The 17,757-nt window shown below is 59.0% G+C and overlaps 5 protein-coding genes across 5 annotated transcripts; 2 read left to right on the top strand and 3 right to left on the bottom strand.

Moving 5' to 3' along the window:
* Window positions 1-42: 42 nt before the first annotated feature.
* toa1 (Transcription initiation factor IIA large subunit) lies at window positions 43-1,392 on the bottom strand. The gene is made up of 6 exons (XM_062766828.1): window positions 1,244-1,392; window positions 1,140-1,155; window positions 903-998; window positions 642-845; window positions 322-596; window positions 43-267 (listed from the first exon to the last, which is right to left on the bottom strand). Coding segments are annotated over exons 1-6 (609 nt in total). The 5' UTR covers window positions 1,246-1,392; the 3' UTR covers window positions 43-251.
* A 217-nt stretch (window positions 1,393-1,609) lies between these two features.
* On the top strand, window positions 1,610-5,126 carry KRE33 (RNA cytidine acetyltransferase). The gene is made up of 7 exons (XM_062766827.1): window positions 1,610-1,741; window positions 1,787-1,878; window positions 1,923-2,036; window positions 2,084-2,264; window positions 2,300-2,581; window positions 2,631-3,788; window positions 3,833-5,126. Exons 1-7 carry the CDS (start codon window positions 1,637-1,639, stop codon window positions 5,045-5,047), a joined length of 3,147 nt encoding a protein of 1,048 aa, XP_062622811.1. The 5' UTR covers window positions 1,610-1,636; the 3' UTR covers window positions 5,048-5,126.
* A 27-nt stretch (window positions 5,127-5,153) lies between these two features.
* LOC62_01G000396 (uncharacterized protein) lies at window positions 5,154-12,533 on the bottom strand (the record flags this gene model as incomplete). Its single annotated transcript, XM_062766826.1, has 12 exons — window positions 12,454-12,533; window positions 11,341-12,406; window positions 9,345-11,299; window positions 9,050-9,301; window positions 8,880-9,008; window positions 7,694-8,840; window positions 7,194-7,657; window positions 6,719-7,158; window positions 6,575-6,681; window positions 6,406-6,536; window positions 6,148-6,360; window positions 5,154-6,110 (listed from the first exon to the last, which is right to left on the bottom strand). Exons 1-12 carry the CDS (start codon window positions 12,526-12,528, stop codon window positions 5,154-5,156), a joined length of 6,936 nt encoding a protein of 2,311 aa, XP_062622810.1. The 5' UTR covers window positions 12,529-12,533.
* Window positions 12,534-12,779: 246 nt separating this feature from the next.
* On the top strand, window positions 12,780-16,547 carry Vps11 (Vacuolar protein sorting-associated protein 11). The gene is made up of 6 exons (XM_062766825.1): window positions 12,780-13,286; window positions 13,335-14,258; window positions 14,296-14,661; window positions 14,701-15,798; window positions 15,852-16,318; window positions 16,355-16,547. Exons 1-5 carry the CDS (start codon window positions 12,825-12,827, stop codon window positions 16,227-16,229), a joined length of 3,228 nt encoding a protein of 1,075 aa, XP_062622809.1. The 5' UTR covers window positions 12,780-12,824; the 3' UTR covers window positions 16,230-16,318; window positions 16,355-16,547.
* Window positions 16,305-17,565, bottom strand: bet4 (Geranylgeranyl transferase type-2 subunit alpha; the record flags this gene model as incomplete). The annotated part of the gene is made up of 8 exons (XM_062766824.1): window positions 16,305-16,318; window positions 16,355-16,504; window positions 16,541-16,699; window positions 16,738-16,947; window positions 16,988-17,205; window positions 17,243-17,370; window positions 17,415-17,525; window positions 17,563-17,565. 8 exons carry the CDS (start codon window positions 17,563-17,565, stop codon window positions 16,305-16,307), a joined length of 993 nt encoding a protein of 330 aa, XP_062622808.1.
* Window positions 17,566-17,757: the final 192 nt, after the last annotated feature.

Below are 17,757 nucleotides of genomic sequence, written 5' to 3'. Positions count from 1 at the left end.
CGTGGGTTGGGGTTTGCGGGCAAAGCTCCTCCCGCCCTGACATTGCGATTGACGCTTAATGCATGAAGTTCTACTGGTACACGTCTTGGATGGTCAGGAAGGATGTGAGGGTGTGGAGGGTGTTGTCTTTTGGTGATTCAATGTGGGGCTGGGAGGGTGTTGTGGGGGTTGAGGGGGGTGGAGGAGGGTGGTGTCACCAGAGGAGAAGGATTGTCTACAGCGAGTTTTATCATGTGTATTGTGGAGCCAGTCTACCACTCAAACTCGCTGCGAATGGTCAGCACCAGTCCACCAACCAACCAGCGCAGCAGCCCCACTCACCCCTGGCACTTGGCGAACAGGTAGTCGCGGCCATTGATGTGCACCATGCCGTCCTTGAAGACCGTCTTCCACTTGTTCTTGACGCGCTGTACCTTGTCGTACACGCAGAAGACGATGTCAATCTCGCCGTCGCCGTCCTCACCCTCGTCGTCGTCGCGCAGCTCGTCGTCGCTGTCGTCGAGGTCCGAGTCGATGATCTCGTCGCCGGGGAGCAGGCCGGCGGCGTTGGGCTCGACGCGCGGTTCTGGCAATGGCACGGGGTGGTGCTCGTCCGCCTGGCAAGTCAGCTCTGGTCTCGGACTACAGCGCAGCAAACTCACCGCACCACCACGGATGCGCAGCACGTCATCGGGCTCGTTTTTGACCACCGCCTCGGGCTGCTTCTCCGCAGCAGCGGGGGCTGCAGCGGCAGGCGGCCTGCTCGCACCAGCACCAGCAGACGCATCGCCGTTGCCAGTCTCGGGCGCACCGGGCGCGCGCGCAAACTCGGCTACGCGCGTCTCGAGGAGCTTGCTCTCCCATTTCTGCTGAGTCAGCCCACCGCACCACCTGATAAGATAAGAGTGCCAGAGCGCGCGCACCTGCTGCAGTAATGGGAGCAGGTCCTCGTCCATGCCGTACTCCTCAAAGTCGACCGCGACGTTGGCCATGACATCGTCAATGATGGCTCTGTAGATCTGGGGCTGTGGGTGGGACGCCGTCGGACAAATCACGAGCAATGTAATTGGAGGCACGGTAAAGGAGGTTGATTGAGCGTGGTGTAGCGAAGGATCAACACGTTAGCAAGGTCACCAGCACCGAGCGGCACAGATACACACGACAATCTTGTTGGACCTATGCGAGTGTCAGCGCTGTACGACAAGGCTTGCCGTGGTGGCAGTGGACAAGGTTCCACACCACCAGCCAACGCTCCCACACGTACATCTTTGCCAGTGTTTACGGGGCAGAGCAGCTGCGCCTGGTCCAGCGGGTAGGTTGCGGTGGCGTAGTGCACCGGGTACGTTCAGTTGCGCTGGTGGTGTGGTGTGGGGCGGTAGTGCTGGGTGCGAGTGGCGAGTGTGCACTTGTTTCGAGGGGGGATGAGTGGTTGCAACATTCGACCAGTGGGCCTTTAATACCAATCCCACCCGACTCTGGGGTCCCTCGCGCCATATTATTTTTATCGGCATTTCCACACATTAATCCGGGCATGAAAGCCACGTGGTAGCGAGAGAGATTTCTGCAACTCTGCTGGCTGCCTCCACTTTTGGGCTGCATCTCACGGTCCAGGAGAGTGTCAACTTGCTCCATCTCACAAAGGTGCTAGCTACCCACGATGAGGAAGCAGCTCGACCCGCGCATCCCCGCGCTCATCAACAATGGCGTCCGGTCCAACCACCGCTCGTTCTTCGTGCTCGTCGGCGACCGCGGCCGTGACCAGGTGAGGTGATCAGACTCTCCCGTGGCACCTCCACTAACAACACAGGTGGTGAACTTGCACTTCCTCCTGTCCCAGGCCCGCGTGTCGTCGCGCCCCAACGTCCTTTGGTGCTACAAGAAGGAGCTGGGCTTCACTACGTGCGTCAGCTGGCTAGAGTGGCGGGGTTGAGCTGACCCTACAGCCACCGTAAGAAGCGCGAGGCCAAGATCAAGCGCGATATCAAGCGCGGTATCCGCGAGGCCAACGACCAGGACCCCTTCGAGCTCTTCATCACTGTCACTGACATCCGCTATGCGTGAGTGTTCAGCTTATCTCCGCAGTGGTTAGAGCTGACGCCGCCAGCTACTACAAGGACTCGGCCAAGATCCTCGGTCAGACCTTTGGCATGCTCGTGCTCCAGGACTACGAGGCCATCACACCGAACCTGTTGGCGAGGACCATCGAGACGGTCGAGGGTGGTGGTATTGTCGTCCTCCTCCTCAAGACCATGTCGAGCTTGAAGCAGCTGTACTCGATGGCCATGGTAAGCTAGTGTTACGAGTCAAAGCTGACATCCAGGATGTCCACAACCGTTTCCGCACCGACGCGCACCAGTTCGTGCAGCCCCGTTTCAACGAGCGTTTCATCCTCTCGCTCGGATCAAACCCCGACTGTCTCGTCCTCGATGACGAACTCAACGTCCTTCCCCTCAGCAAGGGCAAGGACATTGCCCTTATCAAGGACTCCGACGACGACCGTGGCCGCAAGCGCAAGGCCGAGGAGCTCAAGGACATGAAGGAGAGCATGGACGGTGTCGACATTGTCGGACCTCTTGCCAAGCTGTCCAAGACTGTTGACCAGGTGGGTTGCTGAGTATTGCGTTTGTCGAACAGCGACTGACACTCCCCAGGCCAAGGCCCTCCTCACCTTTGTCGACGCCATCTCCGAGAAGACGCTCTCCTCGACCGTCACCCTGACCGCTGGACGTGGTCGCGGAAAGTCGGCCGCTCTCGGCCTCGCCATCAGCGCAGCTGTTGCCCACGATTACTCCAACATCTTCGTCACCTCGCCTGACCCCGAGAACCTCAAGACCCTGTTCGAGTTCATCTTCAAGGGCCTCGATGCCCTCGGTTACGAGGAGCACGTCGACTACGACATTGTGCAGAGCACAAACCCCGAGTTCAAGAAGGCGATCGTCCGCGTGAACATCTTCCGTGGCCACCGTCAGACGATCCAGTACATTGCCCCCGAGGACGCTCACGTTCTGGGCCAGGCCGAGCTTGTCATCATTGACGAGGCGGCCGCCATCCCCCTTCCCCTGGTCCGCAAGCTCATCGGCCCCTACCTCGTCTTTATGGCGTCCACGATCAACGGTTACGAGGGTACTGGCCGTTCGCTCTCCATCAAGCTCATTCAGCAGCTGCGAGAGCAGACACGGCCGTCGGTCTCCAAGGCGGAGACCTCGGCTGGCCCCAGCGGTTCGTCGAAGCAGGGAGCTGCAGGCAAGGCCGGTGCCGGTTTGGTGCGATCCCTTCGTGAGATCAAGCTTGAGGAGCCTATCCGTTACGCCCCCGGTGACGAGGTCGAGAAGTGGCTCAACCACCTCCTCTGCCTGGACGCCACGGTCGTCTCCAAGGTCACCCAGGGCTGCCCCCACCCATCGACCTGCGAGCTGTACTACGTCAACCGCGACACGCTGTTCTCGTACCACCCAGCCTCGGAGGTGTTCCTCCAGCGCATGATGGGTCTCTACGTTGCCAGCCACTACAAGAACTCGCCCAACGACCTGCAGATGCTCTCCGATGCTCCTGCTCACCACCTCTTCGTCCTCCTTCCTCCCTTGAAAGAGGACGACAGCACCCTCCCCGACCCTCTCGTCGTCCTCCAGGTCGCCTTGGAAGGCAACATCTCGCGCGAGGCGATCCTCAAGGAGCTCAGCCACTCAGGTACCAAGAGTGCCGGCGACATGATCCCTTGGGTCATCTCGCAGCAGTTCCAGGACAACGACTTTGCAATGCTCTCCGGTGCCCGTGTCGTTCGCATCGCCACTCACCCCGACTACGCCAGGGTAAGTTGTTAACCACCCCTAGCACGACACAACTGACAATACAGATGGGTTACGGTGCTCGTGCCCTCGAGGCCCTCAACTCGTTCTACAGCGGCGAGCTCACCAACCTCGACGAGGTCACCGAGGAGGCGACCTTCACCGACAATGCCAAGGCATCGTCTGGCGGTTCGCTCGCCACGGAGACTATTGGTGTCCGTGACGTCGCGCGCATGCCTCCACTTCTCCAGCGCCTCTCGGAGCGCAAGCCTGAGAACCTCGACTACCTTGGTGTTTCGTTCGGTCTTACTCCCGAGCTCCTCCGCTTCTGGAAGAAGGCCGGCTACGTCCCTCTCTACGCAAGCCAGAAGGAGAACGAGCTCACGGGCGAGCACACGTTCGTCATGCTCCGCTCCCTGCTCAGCAACGTCGCCCAGTCCGAGGGCTGGCTGAGCGCCTTTGCCCAGGACTTCCGCCACCGCTTCATGAACCTGCTTTCGTACGACTGCTTCAAGAAGTTCCGCTCCGAGACGGCCCTCAGCGTCATCGACGCGGCCAGCCGCAAGGCCGAGGAGACGAAGACTGTGACTGGCGACGAGCTGAGCGCCCTCATCTCGCCCTTTGACATGAAGCGTCTCGACTCGTACGCCGACAGCATGGTCGACTACCACGTCATCCTCGACCTGGTGCCCACGCTGGCAGCGCTCTACTTCTCCCGCCGTCTCGGCCCCGAGTTCAGCATCAGTGCGGCGCAGCAGGCCATCATGCTCGCTCTCGGCCTGCAGCGCAAGTCGCTCGAGACGCTCGAGACCGAGCTCGGCGCCCCGGCCCACCAGGTGCTCGCGCTCTTTGGCAAGCTGGTTCGCCGTGCCACCCGGCACCTGGAGGACATCCAGAAGGCGGCCGTTGGCGCCGACCTGCCGACCGAGGCGCCGACCTCTGGCCCCACGTTCGCGCCCGCTGCCACGACGGTGGAGGAGGACGTCGCCGAGGCCGCGAGTGAGGAGAAGCAGCGCGCCCGCGCGGCCCAGCGCGAGCTCCTGAGCACCCTCGACATGGCCGAGTTTGCGATTGACCAGGGCGCCGACTTCTCCCAGGCCGAGAAGCAGGTCGAGGCCATCGCGTCCGCCGCGCCAGAGATGCGCTCTAGGCTCTCCACGACTGTCAGCGTCAAGGACGCCGCTGTGGCTCCTGCTGCTGCTCCCGCAAAGAAGGAGAAGCGCAAGGAGAACGGCGAGGGACGGCCGTCCAAGAAGCCCAGGCACTCAAAGGGAAAGAACTAGGCTGCATTTCATCCCATACAACTTCTCACATCTATAGCTCATTGTCTCTCCACCTGTATGCATCATGCAAAGTTTCGTGCGGTTTCGTTTGTTGTTGTGTTTTTCGTTATTCGTCGCCGGTGGGCATGGAGAGGAGACGCTCAGTTGCGACCATGTCGTTCCATATCTGCTTGATGGTCTCACGGCGCGTGGAGGCTGGCGATGATGTTGGCTGGGTCAGGCCAGCAGCGTGGCCGCGCAGTGCGGCCGAGTCCAGCGCTGAGAGTGCACGGCCGAGCTTGGCCGGGGCCGTGGTGTTTGATCGCGGGTACCACTCCTCGAGCATCTTGAGCCCGCTGCCAATGAGCGTGGCGGGCTCGATGAGCAGCGACGGCTGTGCCTGCCCGACAAAGATGACAATGTCGAGGAGGACGGAGTGGGCAACGGACCGGAGGGAGGTGTTGGCGCAGGTCGGTGCAAGCGAGAGCGCGAGCAGGCGCTCCCAGTCTGGCCAGAGGCGGCGCCAAAAGGCCGCGAGTGCCCGGTCGGCCCCAGCATGCTCGTCCACCACGACACCGTCCTGGATATCGTGCACTGCTAGCGTTGCGAGGCGGCACACGATAAACACGGACGAGGCGAGCTGCGCGCCGTAGCTGTCGTACGGGTTGTTCACTTGCAGAAGGTCGGCAGTAGCGAACAGACTGAGGGCCGCGGCGCGTGCCAGAATCGGATACAGCGAGATGAGATTCTCGCGGGCCGCCTTGAGCGATACGTTCAGGGAGGCATACAGGACGTGGGTGAAGACGTCCATCTGAACGATGGAGGCTTGTGTCTGGATGCCCCTGAGAACGAGACCAATGTTGCCTGGCGATTCCAGCTCAGCCCGTACGATGACCTGCGCCGCCGCGTTGAACAACTTCATCGCTTGTTCGGCGTTTTGACGCCCTCGCAGGAGGTTGGTTGTGGGGTGCGAGCGCACCAGAATCGCTTCACATCCAGGCGACGCTTCAACCAGGATGCGGAGGAGCTCTTTCCGGAGGTTTGCCCTGCCGGCCACCCTGTCGTCGCTCATGGTCGTGAGGAACTAGTTGTCAGCTAAGCAGTCAAAGGACCCAGCTTACCGTCAAGAGGGTGTGCAATGTTTCTGGCATGACGGCGAGGCCGGATATGGCTTCGCCCGCAAGCTCAAACAGGACAGTCGTCACCGTGTTCTCCGTGCGGTGATACGACGAGATGTCAATAGAGACGGGAATAAGCGCCTTGATTGGGTCCAAGGATACAGAGAATCGGCTCAACGCCAGGTGGAGGAAGGTGGATACCTGGTGAAGAAGCGTCTGTGGCGGAGTTAGCGGGTTCTTCACACGCTGACAATAACTCACGCTTGAGTAGGAACTTGGGGTCAGCTGGAGGATCGCGCTGCACGTCTGCAACACGGGGTTGGGGTCGAATGCTGCTGGGTTGTCCCATTCTGCCACCGTCTTGCCCAGCCGCGCAATGAACGCTCCGAATTCTGAAGTCTCAGCAAGATGTTCGCGGCTCCAATCATACCAGTCGCGCCGTCCTCGGTAAGCTTGTCCTCCAGTGTCGCAGCAAGGCGGCTGAGCGACTGCAACAGTCTCGCGATGTTTGCGCGGTTCCAACGCAAGATACCTGGACTGAACAGTCAGCGTCATGACCTTTAAGCCAACTCACAGGTCCACAAGCAATTGCTCCAGCCAAGAGTTTTGGTGGTTCTCAATCGAAGCCTTCTTACCGCCTCCAGCGATACGGAGAGCCCGGCCAATGGCGTCTGGTGACCTCGAGCTATCACCCAGTTGACCGTCGGTAAGAAGGACTTGCAGGAAGAGGCCTGCCCTTCCAAAGTCCGCTAGAGACTCGTGAAGGAAGCCGCGGCACAGGTCAATGACAAGAGGGTCACCCTGTGCGTGTGCCTCCCTGATCATGATATCGGAGACGTAGACGAACAGTTGGGGCAGCACTCTAGAGAACCTATCGGTGGCCATGTGTGACTGCGCCGTTTGCAGAACCCGTAGAGCGAGCAACTTGTTGTCGATGCAGTCGGCGTCAGCAGCGTAGATCGCAACCTTCTGGAGTGCGTTGAGAGCAGGCAGCTCAACGGGCATGACATTGTGCTGGGCGTCAGTGACGAGATTTGGTGTTTACCTACCTTGAAAAAGACGACCAGAAGAATATCAAGAATATAACGCTGCGTCAAGAAGTCGTACTTCTTCAGTTCAGTTGCAAACTCGGTGACCACAGAAACGAAGAGAGATCCGATGAGGATTGTCTTTGGTTGCCTTGCAGTTGTTTGATTCGCGTTGATCGGAATACGAGCAGTGGCGTCTAGGTTCTGCTTCAAGGCAGGAAGGATAATCCCGGTGATCGTCTCAGAGTCTGCCGGCCATGGAAGAGCACAGGCAGCAGCCACATGCTGTTGGAATCGCTGCAGCGACATCCAGTCACAAGCTACTCCCGCCGACAACATGTTGAGGCCGAGGGAGAGAAGGCTGGCGCGGGTAACACGGGCATCTCGCAGCGCCGCCATGCTGTTGTCAGAGTCCGCGCGCTCCAGTTGTCGAATGGTGTCGGTTTGCTCGATCAACAGCTGCTCGATAGTTTGCCATTTGATCACTGAGGTGTTAGCTGTGGCACCAACGGAGGACTCACTGGGCCAGGTTGGCAGAGCCGGCTGAAGCTCCTGCAGCCTTACGAGCAAGTTGAGGCGCTGTTCATCCGTACAAGTGCTGAGGTACTCTTCAAAACAGGCCGATATCGCAGTCAATTGCGAGGGGAGAAAGGCGCTCCAAATGGACAGGTTGTCTGGCAGAGGGTTGGTGTGGTTGAGGGAGCGGCTGAAGAAAAGTAGAATGAGCTCTACTGCCGCGGCTCGCCATCCTGTTGACCCGGACGTAATGTTCTCGTCGGCAAGCCCCAGCACGAAGGTCAAAAGCCTCTCGCGGATTTGCGCACGTCCTGTCTTGCTGACTTCCAGAGCCACCCGGGTTTGCATGGGACCCGGGTGGATCGTCAGTAAACGCAGGAATAGGCGTCCACGACTGCGTGTGTCGACCGGTCGGTCGTACAGCGGCCAGATGAGTTCGTAGAGGTTTGGGCAAATCATGTAGAAGAAGCCGTCCACATTCTCAGCACCTTGAGATTTGACCATGAGCAACCAAAGAAAGTCGAGGAACATTTCTGCTGGGTACTCTCGTCGCCGGAGCAGCCCTGCCGCTGCTAATACCGTTTCAGCTTGGAGGGGCACTCTCGCCGTTGTCGTGACAGTCGGCCGTCGCTTCTTCTGAAAGGTATGGTGAGCCGACGCAGGTGCGTCCTTCGTTGGCTGGATCGGCGTGGTCGCGATAGCTTCGGCTGGGGTGTGATATGCTCTCAGGATAGCCAGAAGGCCCATTCGAACAATCTCCACCTCGGTTTCAGACGCTGGTGGGGGGCTGACGGACGCAGGGAGGGGCGGTCGACGTTCAATGCCCGCAACCACAACATTGAAGAAGTTGTTGCAAATGTCCGCCAGACGTTTCGGTTGAGCTTCGGTGATGTTGGCGTTGATTGCAGACACCAAGTCGTACTTTGCTTGGGTGCTGGTTTGGGGCGACACCGCGTCCACCATCCCTTCAATGATGGGCCAAGGTACTTCCACACCGGAGAACGCAAGAACTCGGATCCAGCGTGCCACTCGCTGGAAACCATCTGGGCCTTCGTCGCTGGTGACTTGCGAGAGCTCCCACAGTCCTGCGGTGTCTCTGGACAGCTCACTTCCATGTCGTAATAGACGTGGAAGCGACTTGTATATAACGTCCTGGTGGTTGTCAGTGACCAGCCGAAACCTATTGCCTACCTTGTTGATAAGAGCGCCCAGATCTTCCAGCCACGCAGTGAGGAGGTCCAGTGATGACGAAAACAGCACGTTGGCGTCGCCAAGCGCTGTGAGCCGTTCCAATGCAATCTCAGCCACTTGAGAGGCACCCTGACATGCGTCAGCGGCTGCGACAATCCATGTGGCCCTACCTTTTCACCCTTCATCAACTCGATAACCTCGTAACGATTATCAATGGCTTTACTGCGCTCGTATGCCAAGCTGGCGTAATGAGCGGTGTCCTGGTCATGGAGTGCTTTGAGCCACGGGTACGCATAGCGGTGGAGCAATGCGATGCGATCCTCCTTGTACGACTGGACTGTGGTGCTCTTTGTAGACCTTACACCGGGCAACCTTTTCCGCTTGCTAGCATAGTTCTTCACAATGTGGTGCAGCACGTCGTCCTGGGGGCGTAAGTTTGGCCCGGTAGCGTATGGAAACACTCACCTGCGCCATAATCCACGACATGACTGCTCCTCCGAGACGCTCCAGAGCATAAGCTGAGCACATGGTATTGGGCCAAGCCCTGTTGACAAGCAGACTGAGAGCTTGCTCGTTGGCGGACAGATCGATCTCTTCCAACAGCGTCTCGATAACAAGAACGAGCAGCTCTACCGTCGGCGACGAGTCCATGAGGAGAGGGAGGGGGAATGTCACTTGAAGCGTGTTATCTTGAACGTCCTTTACTCCAAAGTAGAGGCACTTTGGAATGCCGACGAGACCAAAGTTACGCATTTGCTCCACCAGAATCGAGGCGGCCAGCTCGTCACCAACACTGAGATCCGTAGCCAAACTCTCCCTCATGGAGGCCATGTCGATTGACTCGTAGGAAACTGGCGGTGCCTCGGTCTCAGGACTGGCCGTGAGAGGGGTTCCGGTGACTGTCAAGAGGCCGCCACTGGAAGCGAATGAAGAATGAGCCTCCTCCGGATCAGGTGGCGCTCGTGTCACCGCTGCACAGTAGCGCAAATAGTTGGGCTGCCACAGGAGGTCGTGTCTTGCTTCCAGGTTCACACCTGTGACTCCAGAGAAGTCTGCCAGTGCTTCTGAAGGGGTGTGGCGGTTGGACGACAGTTGTTCCTCATACGCAGAGATGATTTTCTCAAAGCCGACGAGGTCCGCCTTGAGAGCCTCCTCAACGTCATTATTGAACCGGATCGCACCGGCCTGCACACCATTCCTGTAGATTTGTGCCTGCGCCCAGAGGTTGTTGAACAGCAGAACCACCTCATCGTAGGATAGATTCGCGAGTTGGTCGGGGTCGTGGAAGAGCTGGGCCTTGGAACGCTGGAACGAATCCAGTACGTCGTCTGAAGAGGTCGTGAATGGGTCGCGTCGGCGGTCAACGGAAGCTGGGTTGATGTATACTTCATGTCCAGATCGGCAGGTAACATTCCCCCTCTCGTGCATGACTTGAGCGCAATTGCGATGGTAGAAGCGCTGGCACGACCCCATGCAGGCGTACGCTTGCGAGGAAGCACCCCACAGTGGTTCACGGCACTCTCCACAGAGCGTCAATGTGAACAGGTTGACCAGGTACAAACGATGGCCGCCAACGTTTCGTCGTGTAGCCTGGACTGTGTTTCGTGTCGGGCCACCTCCCAGGACGAGCTCGTCCAAGCGAGGGACACACTTGCTGAATCGGACCATCACGCCGCTTCGGACCGTCTGTTGGCCACCCATATGGAGGACGTCATATTCGAACATCTCCTCCTGCTTTATGCGCAAGCAGTTCAAGTGCTTTACTCCTTGGCACTCCACGCAGCGGACGCAGAAGCCGTCGACCTCCTGATTACAATAGGTGCAGAGTGTCTCTGATGGATCAGTCGACCTCCAAGGGATGTAACAATGGCCAGTCATGTCGTCTTCCCCTAGCACACGATCTTGACCCGTCTCCCATTTGGCTTGGTGGGCGATGTATGTGGAGATGGCCGGCCGACGGGCAATGACATTATGACCCATCGATTGAGGGAAAAATGTGGCTAGGAGGTCGACTGCTCGTCTTCTCGTGACCGAAGGACCGTGTGCGACGATCTCCAACAGGTCCAGAGCGGCGTCGGGTTTGGCAGTGAGGATCAATGACAGCATCCTGTGGCATCGATAAAGCGTCGTCAGCTTGGCCGTTGTGAGGTCGACTGTCGACGTGATTGCCACGAGGATACGAGGGACAAGCTCGGCGATTTGAAGGGCGGTGATCGAGATGCCAGAAGTCGCATGTGTGGACAACACGCCAGTGACGTCGCGGCGAGAGAGTGGCGTCGGCCCGGTGTTGTGTGTTGGCGCGGTCGGAGACCACCTCATCCAGCCCTGCTTCTTCGCTGGAGCGTCCATATCCGCGGGCTCCGCAGAGAACGCAAAGGTAGGAACATCTGGAGACACTTGGGCAGATCCAATGAAGGGATCTATGTATGCGTTAGAGAATTGAAGTCCGTGGCACACTCACCGCTGAAGTCAACTGATTGCTGGCGACCATCGAGGTGGCCACGCTCGTCTGCAAGCATGTCGAGGAGCTCGGCCAGTCGGCCCTCGAGCCATACACAGACTCGTTCCGTCACAGCTTCGTCCATTGCGTAAATGCTGTCGATAGCCGCCGACATCATTGACAGCTTGATGTCCAAGGTGCCCTTGTGATACAGCAGAGCCGCAATGTCCAAGCACATGGCTTGGAGTGCGTATGGGGGGCGGTAGAGGCGGAACCGTTGCACGACGTGAATGCAGTCAACGCTAAGGAGCTGCTTGATGAGAGCTTGCAAGCGTGACAAGAGATCAGGACCGGAGACGAAGGAGTCGACACTGCTCCTGACAGGGTCGTCGCCCAGATTGTCCGCGAGTTTCTGAACTAACGGAGAGGTCGAGAATCTCCCAGTCTTGCGCCTTCCCCGGGCCTTGTTTCTGGCAGCCTCTGCAGCCTCCAAATGTGATGACCCGAACAGGTCCATACCCTGCTTTTCTCCCAAGACGAGGAGGTCTCGCACTTGCTCGAGCAGCTCGTAGGTATGGTCGATGTCGTCCTGGCCGTCCTCAATGGTCCATGTTAACCGGTCGAGGTCTTCGCTTGAGATCTCTGTTGGCGCGAATGAGGGACCTGCGCCGTTTGCTGTATCGGCACGATGTGGCGCAGACGAAGACGCCGCAACGCTGAGCCGGGACCTGCCCTTGACCTTGGCTCGGACGGCACTCCGCCTTGCGTTCCCAGCTGCCTGGTCGAGAAGGTCGGGGACCTTGGCGCGGTTCTCGAGCTTTTCAATTCGATCCTGGAGCAGTTGCTGAGTCTCAAACTGTCCTTTGGTGTTCGTGAGGCCTTGGCCCTTGCGCCCTGCCAGAGTTCCTCGACGAAGACGTTGCTTCAAGGGCTGGCTCGAGCTTGCTGCGCTGTTGTTGCTGACATTGCGGGTTCCAGCACGCTGGGGGGCCTTCAAATGAGATGCCTTTTCTGGCGATCGAGGTGATGGTGGAGCGCTAAAGTCCCCTTCTGGAGGCTCATAGGTCAAATGCGGCGCGATGATGAGCTGAGGTGGAGGGGTCAGTCCTCAAGTTGGCAGTATGATGGACGTACAGTTGGTCGGGGTTTTGAGCCTGGCCGGACGCCCAGGGTCTTCCTCTTGTCATCGTCATCGTCCTGTGCCCCCATCCTCTGGCGTGCTGCAAGTGGAGATGGAGACGAGATAAAGTCGACGCAGAGATCGCCCCGGGCCAAGCGGTGTTCTTTTGGTGACGCGCGACGCCAGGGGGGGGGGGGGTGGATGCCTCCACCTCGATCACCATGGCGCGTGTGCAGTGGCAACCTTGTTTCACCCTCCCACATTTGTGATTGGGCGCGCGCAGTGACGTTGTTGCCGGTGAGCCGACCCATCAATCAATGCACTGCACAGAGATCAACCACTTGTCACTCTCCTCTTTACACATTCTTGAGTCACACTTTGCGCCATGGCAGGTCCTTCAAGAGGCCCAGAAACGGTCTCGGCACTGCAATGGCGTCAGTTTAATTTCTTCGATCTGGAGTCAGTCAAGGACATTGAAGACCTCGGACAGAGCCCACGGACACTTCGTGACCTCACCCCTCCCATCCTCATCACACCGACATCGCCAGCCTCACCACTTGCCCCAGCGATCATTGTTGCTTCGGGCAACACGATCACCATCCTGGATCGACACTTCGCACCGGAGCGGACATTCACAGCATGGGAGGGCAGCGGACGCGCAACGGCTGTCGTCGAAGCTGGCGGACTTCTGTTGGCCGTGGGTGAGGAGGAAGGGAGCCGCCAGCCTACCTTGAAGGTCTGGGATTTGACCCGCGATGAGAAGAAGAAGGCGGGTGGTGGTCCAGCCTGGGTTCCAATCTTGGTGCGCAATGCCAAGATCCAGCATGCGTCGGGAAGACCTCATCCAGTGAGTCGCCGCTACGACATCGCAGTTTGTCATGCTGACACCTCCGAGGTATCGGCTGTCGCTTTGACGTCAAACCTTTCTCATCTGGCCGTTGGTCTTGGAGACGGCACTGTGCTTCTGTTCCGCCACCTCCTTCAATCCATCACAGCCTCGCCAACGGCTCTGACATCTCTCCCCAAAGCACGTGTGGTCCTTGAACCCAACGACCGGAACCCGGAGGCGGTCACTGGCCTGGGATTCCGAGAAGAGACAGGAGCGGCAGGGGGAGGATCACCAACGGCATCAACGGCATCTGCGCTCTTCATTGTCACCACCAACCGCGTTCTCACAGCTCCGGTTTCTGCCAAGGGCGGCGAGACGCGTGTCTTGGACGAGACAGGAGCAGGCCTCGGCTGCTCCGTGATGGACGGAAGCAGGAGCGAGCTCATCGTCGCCCGGGACGATGCAATCTACCTGTACAGCCCCGAGGGCCGTGGCGCATGCTATGCCTACGAAGGCTCAAAGTCGTTCATTTCAGTCTTCAAGCACAACCTGATCATCATCTCGCCCCCATCTGGCTCCTCAGCAGCGCGGCGTGTCACGCGGACCCCCGGTGACAACGGATCCGCGGATATTGCCAAGATCACGATCTTCGACCTTAATAGCAAGCTGATTGCCTACACTGGCATCTTCCGCAACGGCGTAAAGGTCCTGTTCAACCAGTGGAACAGCATCTTTGTTTTGGAAGGCAATGGCCAGCTGTCCAAGCTCGAGGAGAACTCGACGGCGTCCAAGCTCGAGGCGATGTACAAGCGCAACCTGTACACTTTGGCGCTCAGCTTGGCCAAGTCCCAGGGAGTTGACGATGCCGAGTTGGCTCAGGTCCACAAGCTCTACGGTGATTATCTCTACGGCAAGGGGGACTTTGACGCTGCCATGGACCAGTTTATCAAGACGCTTGGGTTCCTCCAGCCCAGCTATGTTATCCGAAAGGTTAGTGTCACACGTTGGCGTAACTGACACCCCGCAGTTCCTGGATGCCCAAAGAATAGACAACCTCACGACCTACCTGCAAGAGCTTCATTCTCGTGGCTTGGCAAATCCCGACCACACGACACTGTTGTTGAACTGCTACACCAAGACGTCTGACAAGGCTCGCCTGGACACCTTCATCAAGACTGAAGCCAGGCGCACGCAGGCAGGTGGCAGTAAAGAGGTGCTCCCCTTCGACTTGGATACTGCGATTCGAGTCTGTCGCCAGGCCAGCTTCTTCGAGCATGCGACGTACTTGGCGAAGAAGTACGGCCGTCACGAGGAGTATCTGCGGATTCAGATTGAGGATGCCGAGGAGTACAAGGATGCTTTGAAGTATCTGCGGTCATTGGGTCCGGAGGCCGTGAGTATGTGGCTCTGTTCCTGACTAATCCCTCCCCAGTGCGAGAAGAACCTACTGCGATACGGTCGAAGCCTGCTCCAGCATGAGCCAGAGGCGACAACCGACCTTCTAATCGACCTCTGCAGTGGCAACCTCGGCAAAAAGGTGACTCACTCTCAGGTCCACGGCACGGGGAACAAGACGGTCAATGGATCTGGGCCGGCGGTATTGTCATATCTGGGCGTCAACCGTCTGCTCGGTGGCGGCCAGTCTCCTGCGGCGACCCAGCCAGGGGATGCACCAGTCCCTGCTGGAGATGCCAACGGGGCATCAGCAGCCCCCAACGGCCACCAGTCGCCCGTGGTGGAGAGCCCGGCCGAGGAAGACGGCGTGTCGTACATTCCGCCCTCTCCACGACAGTTCTTCGCCCACTTCGTCGACCACCACGACCTCTTCGTGCACTATCTGGAGGACGTCGCTCTTCTTCTCTGGAACCAGAAGGTCGACTCCACCCCGCCTGCGCGCAGTGGTCCGGTTCCTCATCGGGATACAGATGCAGCGGCAGCTCTTAGCGAAGCTCTGGCCGATCAGCGTGCAGTGTGGAACACACTTTTGGAGTTGTATCTCGCATCGACCAAGTCAGAGGACTCGACCATTGCCGCCACGGCGCGCGCAAAGGCTCTGTCACTGCTCGCGAGCAGCTCGACCATCCCCTACGACGCCATGCACGCGCTCGTTCTCTGTTCCATGGCAGGGTTCACGGACGGCCTCGTCGGCCTCTGGGAGTCCATGGGAATGTACGAGGACGTACTCCGATACTGGATGGAGAAGGACAAGGCTTCGCCTGAAGGCGATGCGGCATCGAATGGTTCGGCCGGCCCGGCGCCGTCAGACGAGGTTCTTCGCTACCTTGATCTCTACGGCGAGGGCAACCCAAGCCTCTATCCCCTGGTACTGAGATACCTTACAAGCTCGTCTGCGCTCTTATCCCGACACCAGGACAAGCTCCCAGATATCTTGGAGACGATCGATGCCGAGCGCATCATGCCGCCTTTGGCCGTCGTGCAGCTGCTTAGCAGAAACGGCGTGGCGAGCGTCGGCACGGTCAAGGACTGGCTGCGGGCCAAGATTGAGGAGACCGGCGAGGAGATTGAGGCCGTGAGTGTGGCCGAACAACAGTGCTTTGAGCCGTGTGCTGACGTTATTCCCAGGATAAGGCCCTAGTCGAGTCATACCGCACAGAGACGGCCGCCAAGGAGAAGCAGATTGGCTCACTGACCAGCACGAGCCAGCCGGAGGTGTTCCAGGTCACGCAGTGTGCGGCCTGCAACGGCCAGCTGACACTCCCTGCGGTGCACTTCATGTGCAAGCACAGCTACCACCAGCGCTGCCTGTCCGACTCGGACCCCGAGTGCATCCTTTGCTCGCAGCAGCACGCGACTGTGCGCGAGATCCGCCGAAACCAGACGCGCCTGGCCGACCGTCACGACCTCTTTATCAGCGAGGTGCGCGACTCGGACGACGGGTTCGGTGTCGTCGCTGGCGCGTTTGGGCGGGGCCTGTTTGAGAAGCCTGTCGTAGAGGAGTAGGTAGGAGTAGGACTAATATCTGGGTGTAGTGTACATACAATAGGTGCATAGTGCTGTTATGGAGTGCGAAGCATGCTACTGTTTGCCTGCTGCGAGGGTCAGTGTGTGACGAACGGGCTACCCACCAAGTTCGCGGTAGCGCTCCTTCCTGTCCTCGTCAATGACCTCCAGGCGTTCCAGCAAGCTCTTAGCCTCCGTGCGTAGTGCCTTTGCTTCAGCCTCGCTCGACAACCCAGCAAGGAGGAGGAGGTTGTGCGCGAGGGCGTTCATGCACCCTGCCGTCAGCGGACCATTTGACCACGCCGACGTACACTTGGAATCGGGCTCGGCCTCGTTCAGCTCGCGGATGTTGTCCACCTCGCGCGTGAGCACGAGCACGGTCGGCGCCGTGCCGACCAGCCAGCGGTGGTAGAGCCACCCGCTCTGGTCTCCCGGGTCGGTCCACAGCGCCTGTGTCACGAGCTCGAACTCTGCGCCATCGTCAGCCAAATCTCATATACCCACGAACCCTTGTCCTTCTGCGCCGCGACCTTGTCGGCTGGCAGTGCGGCCCACTCCTTGCCGAGCAGCTTGGTGCGGTGGTGCCATGCGGAGAAGTTGGAGAAGTTGGCCTCGATCTTCTTGGTCGTGTACTTGAGCTCGTCGGCCGGCGTGCGCGGCGGCGTGAAGGACGCAGGAAGAGAGCCGACGACGTAGCGGCGGTAGCTCCACGCATGGACTGTGGCGTGGGTTAGCTTGTTCAAAAATGTGGTACCCACAGTTTCGCGCGTCCACGCTCAAGATCTTCTCGACCACAGCCAGCTCTGTCCGCCAAAACTCCTCGCGCCAGCCCTCCGTGTCATCAGGGCCTTGCGGCACGTTCTCGAGACACCACTTCCGGTGCGTCCAGATCCAGTACACCTTGGGGTGGACCTTCATGTACGCCATCGTGAGGCGGAGGTCGGCAGTGAGGAGGGCCACGACCTCTTCTGGCGTGCTGGTGTCGTCAGCTGTGTCATGAACAGCCAACTCACGACTTGGGGATCAGCCCACGCGACAGGATGTTGCGCCGGTAGTTCCAGATGGTGTAGAACTCGGGGTTGAGGTCGAGGAGGGCCGTTGTCTGCTTCAGTGCCTCGGGGGAGTAGTCGTTGGCCTTTTTCTGGACCGTGTCAGGTGGGTCAAGTAACTCAGGACATCACCCACCCTCGCCAGCACGTCCTCCTCGAGCGCGGTGTACGCCTGGATCTTGGTGAGCTCCTTGAGGCGCTTGGCCTCGGCGGCCTCGGGGGACACTTTTGTGCGCTTGACTCCGTGCTATGTATGTTAGCATTCCTCGCACTGTGCTGCTCACCATGTTGCTTGGAGTGAGGTGAGAGTGACAGTTGCATCTCAACTGGACCTGCTCGCCTCGTCATGTCATGCGAGTGCTGTGTGCGGAGACCCCGGGTTTCGCCACTGCGTAAATGATACCCCCATGTACTGAACCTGTTGTGGCCACCAGAAGACACAAAGTCGAGATGAGCAGCGACTTCCTGTTGATAACTTG

Source organism: Vanrija pseudolonga, chromosome 1 (assembly GCF_020906515.1).
Source record: "Vanrija pseudolonga chromosome 1, complete sequence".
NCBI classification, from domain to species: domain Eukaryota; kingdom Fungi; phylum Basidiomycota; class Tremellomycetes; order Trichosporonales; family Trichosporonaceae; genus Vanrija; species Vanrija pseudolonga.
This window is presented reverse-complemented; position numbering and strand designations above follow the sequence as displayed.